Below are 8,961 nucleotides of genomic sequence, written 5' to 3'. Positions count from 1 at the left end.
ATCAGCTAGTCTTCAGTCTACAGCAGCAAGACGAACTCACCAGTAAGAGAGAAGGCAAGCATCAAGAAGCCTGGTGTTCTCCTCTGCCTTGGTCTTTTATACCGGCTGCCATCAGAAGGTAACGCCCACATTTAGGGTGTGTCTTCCGGTTTTAGATGATCCAATCAAGAAGATCTCTTTCATTTCAGTTAATCCCAGATCCAATCAAGTTGACATCCAGGATTAGCCATCACAGTAGTACACCACTGTAATACCACTATTTAGGGGGTGGAGGCAGGAGGATCAGAAGTTTACCGCCTTCTTTGGCTACATAATGAGTTGAAGGTGAACCTTGGCTACATGAGACCCTGTTTAAAGAGCAAAACAAAGTTAGAGCTGCCATTCTATTTACTGTGAGGCTCAATATGGGGCATGAAACAAGTTCGAGACATACCACCAGTGTCAGCTTGAGTGGAGGGATGCATGGGCTCATCCAAGGTGGGGAACCCAGTAGGAGGAGCTGTGGGGAGAGTCAGGGGTAGGACAAGTCAAGGATGAGATCTACCAACCTCCCAGGGTGCCGTGTGGAACTAGCAGGTAGGTGGCTGGCTGACAGTCTGGAGATCCAACTTTAGGGGTCATATGCATATAGGCAATGGGTCAAAAGCTCCAGGAAGTGGATGTAGGTAGAGAAAAGGTCTAGGGTTGGCCAACAGGTTAGAAATGAGACCATGGCATAGTGTGGAGTCTGGGAAGGAGGTGCTAGAGGCACACAGGTTCTCCAAATTGTTTGAGGGGTCATCTCTTTCTAAGCAGTTACATTTGAACAATGTAAAAGATGCAGTTCAATTCCAATGTTGTCAGGTTGAAAATTCTCCATTCCAGGGGGGAATCCAGACAGGAAATCTGTCACCTCCATGTTTTGCTGGAGTGTAGGAATAAGTGTCCAGGCCAGAAAGGGCTTGAGATACAGTGTAGCATAGTGAAGAGATCTGGATGTGCACTTAGGTGCTACATCTGTAAACAGAGCTCTAAATATGCACCTTGGAATGCCAGTGAAGGTCAGAGGAAACTACCGAAGAACCACTCAGGGATGTACTGAGAATGGGCAGACCCTGTGGGTTTCAAGGTTTTTTTTTTTCTTTCCTTTTCGAGACAGGGTCTCCCTGTAGCCCCAGCTGTCCTGGAACTCACTATGGAGACCAGGCTGGCCTTGAACTCACAGAGATCCGCCTGCTTCTGCCTCCCGAGTGCTGGGACTAAAGGTGTGCGCCATCACGCCTGCCTTCAAGGGTTGTTTTGATCTTCCTGCTGCAGCTTCTCTCATGTTGGGATTACAGACATGCACCACCATGCTTAGCTAACTTCCAAATGCTGGTGTAGTTTCCTGGGACTCTGAGCAGACCTGCTCCATTTTTTTCCCCTCCCCAGCCCCAAATGAATCACACCACTCATCATTCCAAGAAATCTTAATTTCTTTATTGTTTGATTTTTTTTGACTCAACAATTTTTTTAAACTTTTTGTTTTTTTCTGAAACGTTCTTGTTATGAGCCTTTTGTTTTGTTCTCGTTAAATGCACTCGACCCAAAATTGGTTTGGCATATCGAAAAGGAGACCAAGGAAGGGAGGGGCTGGGATATGGAACCAGGGAGGCCCGAATGGATGGAGAAATGAAGGATGAGGAGAGAGGAAAACAGACAGAGAAAGACACAGAGGAGGTGGTAACATGAGAAAGGGGAAGCTGGGGAAACCCAAGAGAAAAAAAAAAATCCAGAAAGAATGAGCAAGATTTAGGAGCAAATGAGTTCAGGAGCCCAAGGAAGGGAGTAGGAGAGGAGACCAAGACCCTTCCTTATACCGTCCCAGCTGGGGTGGGGGGCATCAAGGCACCAGGTCTGGTTGGGGTGGGGCACACCTGGGTTCTCTGGTGCATCCAGCCCCACAACTTTGTGGACTGGGAATCCCCCGTGACGGTGATTCTGGCTGGAGTAGGAGCCAAGGCATCCTCTATCCTCAGCCATCCACATTTGGAGACGGAGGACTGTGCAGGAGAGAGGGAGCAGGACCCTTGTGCCTTCTAACTCCTGGGGAGCTTTACTGGTGTCTGAGGAGCCTCAGGTCCAGGCTGGGCTAACTCTAGTTTCCTGGGCCAGCCCCTCCACACATCCACAGCTAGTCCCAGTGAAGTTAGGTGAGGGCTGCAGAGCCATTTCCTACTCTACTTACAGCTGCCTGGCAAGACTGGCCCCATCTTCTGTCCTCTTCCCTATCTAGGCTGACCCTTAGTCTTCCGGTGAGAGGTTACAATTTGTACCAGAAAAAAACAGAGATGAAACAGACCCTGCTTTCTTCTCACATCTGTTCCCCCACTGCACAAACCATCTTTGGTCTGGCCCCTTCTCCCCTTCTTAATGGGGACAAGCCAGCCTGTTTCCCAGAAGGGAAAGGGCTTTCTAGCAGCAAAAAGGGTTCTTCCAGCTACCTACCCGTCCCCTTCTCAGTCCCTTCCTAAGCTCCTTCCCTGTAACCCAAAGAAGTTCATGGCAGCAGCAGGCTGAGACCCAAGGATGTCTGAAAACTCATGGCACTTGTGAGACAGGGGAGACAGGGTGAGGTCAGCAGAGGTACAGGCTCACCTCTGGGAGATGGCAATGAAGGGACCCACAACTGTGGCAACAGAACTATGCTACTACCCCCAAAGAACTGGGGGGAGGGCAGGCCAGGCTTAAGGGCTGGAAGGTGCTCAGCACACACCGTAAGTCTGGCTGAGGTCTTGGGGTGGAGTCTTCAGCACATAGTTGGGCTCCCTGACCCCGGACCTTGGCCCCCTGTGGATGATAAAGTGACCTCTCACCTTTGTCCCACCTCCCCCAGAGATTACTTCACTACTGCCACCTCCCCCTCCATCACAAGATTCACTCTCCAATCTTCTGCTTTCCACACCCCTCCTTCCTGCACCCCTCAGGATAGGAAGCCAGCCTCTTCCCATCTGCCAAAAGTCCCAAAGCGACATACAAGAAGCAGGAACTCAAAGGGGGTAGTGCAGCCATCTTGGCAAAAGCATCTTTGGGCATGAGGGCATTTCCCCTGGCCAGTGGGGAGCAGGAGGGGACCAGGCCTCTGGTCCTGGGGCAGGCAGTGAGGTACACGCCCCAGGAGGACTGCTTGATGGGGGAGGAGGGCAGACAGAGCAAAGGTGACAGGGATAGGTTCTTTGTTCCGCTGTTGCTTCTAGATGTCTCTGGAGTGTAAAAAGCTGCTCTGGCCGCTGCCCACCTGGCTGGATGCACATACATGAAAAGTTCTGGCTGCCAGGGCTGGCGTTGCCACTCTGCTTGGGAAAGTCCAGGCTGGCCTGGGCTGCAGGTGCCCGGTGGCTTCAAGTGATGAGATTTTTTTTTTTTGTCTTTTTTTTTTTCCATTTTGTTGAAATATTTACAGTAATAGGGAAGGAGAAGAAAGGGTAAGAGGGCCCCTAGGGAAAGATCTAAGCCCAGGACCCACTCCTCAGGGAGCCCCAGACCCCAAATGTGCTCCCCAGATAGCCCAGCCCACAGGACTGGGAACTGCCCAAATTATGGCCGCCCCTGTGGGCTAGGGGCCCTGCAGGGAGTTGTGCTTCATCAGGAGTCATCCCAAGGGAGGAGGGGGTTATAGGGTGCACTCTGGGGACTGAGGGGCAGGGACCAATAGCAAGGGGGAAAGGAGCTTGACATAAAGTTCCACCTTTAAACTACCAGCCATCAACTGCCCATCCCGTGCCTGGACTTTCTCAAGGTGTAAGGCCCAGTCTCCAGGGGGCAGGGACTGTAGTGCAGGAAGATCCTGTCCATCTGTCCTGCTGCCCCACTGCTGCCTTCTGGTAGTTGGGAGAGGAGCAGCTGACAGGCTGGATCCTGCAGGACCTTTGGCGACCTCAGAAATTGCATCCAAGGAAGCCACATCCCTTGCTACCTTCAGGGATAGGGGTGTCAGAAGCGGATGCACCTGCCAGTTTCTCACTCCTCACTTCTGGGGACCTTGGGGCTCCTCCTCACTGCACTCTCCCAGACAGAGCTGGTACATGTGGCTGGTGGAAACCCTGTCTGCAAACCCTGGCACCTGGGGCCCACGTCAGAACCCCTAACGGGTCTGTAGGGCCACGGCGGAGGGGCACTTGGGGAGAGAGCAGCCCACCAGCCACTGCCTTCATCAGTCCCCACTCCCACCAGAGCCCCTCTATGGGTTCCTTCCCAGGCCAGGCCCCCAGCCTCTGGTCCACGAGGCCCCTCAGAGACTGGTGACCAGCTGCATCTGCCCATCCCCATCGGGCCCTGGCCCCTCAAGGCCGGGAGCTGCCAGGTAGCCCTCATGGCTGGGCCGCCGCACCTGGTAGTAGCCCTGCAGGGGATTCCGAGACACTAGAGCCGGCGGGCGTGAGGTGTAGTAGATTTCAGGGGGCCCAGGGGGTGCCGGTGGTGGTGGGGGCAGGGTCTCGCTGGGCCCCTCGGGGCTGCTGTCCGGGTAGGAGGGCGAGTCCCGTAGGTTGGCCCCACTGGCATAGAGGGAGTCCCGGCCAGGAGGGGACGAGAGGGGCCGGCTGGTAGCCCCATCTTCTGCTGTGCAGCTCTCGGATTCGTCCAGATCGCTCTGGTACAGCACCGACTGGGCCCGGGGCAGCAGCAGTGGCTCCTCCAGGGCCTTGTAGAGAAGTTCAATCTCTGCGCGGTCAGCACCTCCGGGCCCGCCAGCCTCACCCTCCCCGCTGCCCCCTGGCACGGGTGGCACAGGCGGCTCGGGAGGTGGAGGGCCTTTGGCCCCACTGCTGCTCCCCCGCAGGTTGTTGTGCACTAGCTCCGAAATGATCATCTTCTCAAAGGCGGCAGCATCCGCCAGGTTCCGACCTCGGGGTGGCTCAGGACCCCCATCCCCCGGAGGGAAATCCCCACTTCGCAAGGAGTAGCTGTTGTTGAAGTTGCCGTTAAGGGGTAGGGTGTCCATGCCACAGGCTTCCCGGCCTCCCAAGGGGTGCTCTGCAGGGCAGAGGGGCCTGTCAGGACCCAGCCTGGCCACACGCGTGGGCAAGCGGAGTTGAGGCGGAGCTGTCTGGAGGGACTCTGCTCTTGAGGGTCCTCTCTTCACCTGCTGTGGGGCCAGTTCCTCCAGGGATCCCTCCCAACAGAAGGTTCACAACCTCAGCCTGTGTAGCTGGACCCACTCCCCAGCCTCGTTGATTGCCTCACTTTTATTCCCTACCTGAAGGCCCAGACTCCATCTGGCTGCCTTGCTATAGCCTGTGGTAGGAGTACCTCAAGTTTCCTGTCCCTATAGGAGGCCACCAGAGTTCACTACCTTGTTCCTGCTCCCACTTTGGAAATGCTTCCACGATAGAGTGGTACTTACTGGGTTCCCTGTAGCTCCCTGCAGACATCAGCCCGCAAGAAAAGAGAAGAGAAGAGTCAGCTGAGGATATGGTCCCTGATCCAGGTCAGGTGCTGAGGATGCCCCAAGCAGAGGCCTCTCAGGACCTGGCCCGGGGTCCTCCTGACCCGGGGTGCTGCCTCCTCCCTGGTACCCAGGCTGCCCAAGTGCTCTCACCTGGGGAATTGAAGACAGGGGGTGAGGAGGGATTGAAACCCACCGACTCGGCGATGAGGGTGTTGTAGGGGCTGGTGCCCCCACGGGGCTGCAGCACAGGGTTGGTCAGTAGGTGGTTTCCCATGGTACCTGCCCAAGTTGGGGGGTGGTGTCAGAAGTTAGAAGAAAGCCCAGAGACCTGGGGCCTGGAGCATCTGTGAGAAGAACTAGGGCCGGGGGTGGGGGTGGGGGGAACACCTTCTCACCTCGGTTCAGGGTTGGGGTACTGTTGATGTCACCTGCCATGAAGGAGGATTCTGTCTGTTTCCTCACAGTGTCATTCCACATCCTCCGGATTCGGCTCTGGGGACACAGCCCAGACATGAGGGGGTCCCTAGGACCACCCCACCCACCCTGCTAAGCACTCTTGTCTCTTGGCCTCAAGGAGTCCTGCCAGGTGCACCTGCCCCGCCCTGGTACCTGGGTTCCTGTGTAGTATCGGGTGTTGCTTCGCATGGCTGAGGTCTTAAGGGAGCCGTGAGTACCCCCAGGTGGAGAGCGGATGCAGCAGTAGGAGTGACGCAGGCACTTGCTGTACTCCTTGTGCACCTGGGGAAGGTGGACAGTCAGCTGGCAGGTATGCCTGCCTCCTTTGCCATCAGCCACCCTCAGGCTGGCCAAGGGAGAGGGTGCTTTGGGAGTCCAGAGACAGAGCTCTATCTGAGCAGCTAGCAGGCCACAGAACCTTGCTGTCCTTGTCCCCAATGGCCAGCCATCCAGGCTGTTTTCACTGGGGTCCATCCTCTTTTGTCCACCTCCAACTTTCTGGGTCCTCTGTAAGAGCAGCCAGTGTTCTTAACTGCTGAGCCATCTCTCCAGCCCCCTCAACTGATCTTTAAGGAACATTTGCCAAGTGCCAGGATGACTTTGAACTCCTAGTCCTCCTGCCTCTACCTCTCCAGTGCTAAGATTATAGGCATGCACCACTCTGCCTGGTTTATGTGGTGCTGGGGATGGAACCCAGGCCTTGTACATGCTAGGTAAGCACTCTACCAACTGAGCTACATCCCTAGCCCTTATGATTTTTTTAGGTCCAGACTTGAACATATCTTTTCTTTTTTTTTGGTCTTTTTGAGACAGGGTCTCTCTGTAGCTCCAGCTGTCCTGGAACTCACTATGTAGACCAGGCTGGCCTCAAACTCACAGAGATCCGCCTGCCTCTGTCTCCCGAGTGCTGGGATTAAAGGAGTGTGCCACCACGCCTGACCTCATATTTATTCTTTACTTATTTTTAATTTTTATTTTATTTTATTCTTTGGTCTTTTTGAGACGGTCTCTCTTTAGACCCAGCTGGCCTAGAAACCACTATGTAGATCAGGCTGGCCTTGAACTCACAGAGATCGCCTGCCTCTGTGTGTACTACCATGCCCAGCTCATATCTGTTTTTTAAAAGGGACCTTCTTCAGGGGCTGCAGTGATGGCTCAGGGTTAAGAGCATGTATGTTCTTGGACCTACATCAGGCAGCTCACAACTATCCATAACTCTACCTCTAGGGAGACCCAAACATCTGGTCTCCAAGGGCACCTGTACTCACGTGCACATACCCACATAGCACCCCTCCCCAAACATATAATTAAAAACAAAATCTTTTAAAAAGACCTTTCTGTCACCACAAAATTCATAGTCTTTGGAGAACGATTAAGGTAGGAAATGTAACAGGGTGGTACCCAGTTGTCTCCCATCTATAGCTGGGCTTCAGGCCCCACACTGCTGTGACAGCATGTTACTAGGTCTGCTCTCTGTTTCTGATTCTCTGAATTGTGCCATTATATTTTGTTGTTTCTTTTTAGAATCTTTACTTCTGGCTGGATCTTCTACTACCCTAATCTTGTGCTCTCCTCCCATCAGACTTAAATGGTCCCACAGAAGGCAGGTGACCAGGGCATACACTGGGGGTCGGAGGGAGAACCTGAGCCTTTCTACTCTGGCCTTTCTCCTGGAAGCCCCTGAATGTCCCTGAGGGGAGCTGTCGTCCTCACCTTCTTCTGTAAGGCGCAGTGAAAAACAAAGATGAAGACTCCCTGGAAGGCGTTGAAGGTGGTAAAGAGATAGGCCATGACTACTGACTCCTTGTTGATGAAGAGGAGGCCAAAAGCCCAGGTGAGACCCAGCAGGAAGAGCAGTGCAATGGCACCCAGTGCCCAGGACCTGGCATCGAGGGAGACAGGCAGTCCAAGTCCCCCCAAGGAAGACAGCCCAGCCCTGAGAAGGCCTACTGAATGACACAGGGGTGGGTCCAGGTAGAGGGTTATTCCTGGCCACGGGTCCAGGTGGATGGTTATTCCTGGCCATGTGGGTCCAGGTGGAGGGTTATTCCTGGCCAAGCATCATCATTTTGGTCAAATTTCCAGATCATTTAAACTCCCTTTGCAGCCTATTTCTCTCTCCCTCTCGCCCTCCCTCCCTCTCTCATTTTTTTGAGATAGGGTCTCCCTATAGCTACAGTTAGACTGGAACTTGCTATATAGCTCTGGCTGGCCTTGATCTGAGGTCTGCCTGCCTCTGCCTCTTGAGTGCTGGGAGGTACAAGCTACCACACCTGGCATAGCCTATTTTTCTTCCAAGTTGCCTTCAGATAGACTCACATTTTTGAGCCTGTAGTCGCAGCCCTCAAATCACAGGCTGCATGGGATGTATAAATGCTTTCTGACCTTGTTAAGTAGAGCCATACCATGCACAAACACCCTTCGTCATACCAATAACCCTGCCAGGTAGCACCAGCATTGAGTAGTATGTTTCAGGAAACCCTGTGGGGGCACCCAGTGTAGGGGGCTCACTTGATATTGTCCAGACGACTAGAGTCAGGCTTGAGCACAGAAGAGCTTCGGATCATTTTGTGTAGGGTCACCATGAGGAACACCAGGTTCACCTAGGCAGGGGATGGGGAAAGGACTCAGTTCCTGCCCCTCCCTTGGTGAGCTCAGGGCCAGGCTAGATCTTCACTCCAGCCCTTCCTTCAGGGTCTTCTCTGCCTGCAGGGGCCTGAGGTGCCCACTGCCTGCAGTTGGTTACTTATCATCACTGCTGTGAGGCTAGTATCACAGCTTGTCATAAAGCACACTCAGACCACAGATACTGGTGTGCCAGCCTCAGTGCTGGGAACCGTGGACCTAGTCAACCTGGTCCTCTCAGCAGCTGCTCAGGTTATTTCTATGTGATGCTGGGGATGCAACCCAAGGATTTTTGTGCACTGATGCTCAGGGTTAAGGCCAGCCCAGATGAAGGAAGAAGACCTGGTGCTGGGGGTGCCACTCACCACGATGACAAAAGAGACAGGCCCAATGAAACTCCAGATGAAGTAGTTGTCCACCCGCAGCCAGCAGCTGAAAAGAAATGGAGCCAGGTGGAGAAATGCTCGGAGAGG

General features: G+C 53.9%; 1 protein-coding gene across 9 annotated transcripts in view; it reads right to left on the bottom strand.

Moving 5' to 3' along the window:
- Positions 1-1,477: 1,477 nt before the first annotated feature.
- Adgrl1 (adhesion G protein-coupled receptor L1) overlaps positions 1,478-8,961 on the bottom strand; it is a 66,270-nt gene continuing 58,786 nt past the window's right edge. For 8 of the 9 annotated variants that reach the window (XM_008855408.3, XM_017794942.2, XM_008855410.3 and 5 more), the window contains 8 exons: positions 8,854-8,920; positions 8,375-8,466; positions 7,577-7,745; positions 6,017-6,145; positions 5,803-5,899; positions 5,558-5,686; positions 5,363-5,380; positions 1,478-4,992 (listed from right to left, as the gene is read on the bottom strand). In XM_008855408.3, coding sequence (XP_008853630.1) covers positions 4,250-4,992; positions 5,363-5,380; positions 5,558-5,686; positions 5,803-5,899; positions 6,017-6,145; positions 7,577-7,745; positions 8,375-8,466; positions 8,854-8,920 — 1,444 coding nt within the window. In that variant the 3' untranslated portion in view covers positions 1,478-4,249. Of the gene's footprint in view, positions 4,993-5,362; positions 5,455-5,557; positions 5,687-5,802; positions 5,900-6,016; positions 6,146-7,576; positions 7,746-8,374; positions 8,467-8,853; positions 8,921-8,961 lie in introns of all 9 variants that reach the window. The other variant, XM_029557405.1, reaches the window with a different exon arrangement.

This window comes from Nannospalax galili, unplaced genomic scaffold, assembly GCF_000622305.1.
Source record: "Nannospalax galili isolate Female #2095 unplaced genomic scaffold, S.galili_v1.0 scaffold47, whole genome shotgun sequence".
Classification (NCBI taxonomy): Eukaryota; Metazoa; Chordata; class Mammalia; order Rodentia; family Spalacidae; genus Nannospalax; species Nannospalax galili.
The sequence above is the reverse complement of the archived record's forward strand: the minus strand, read 5'-3'. Positions and strand labels throughout refer to the sequence as shown.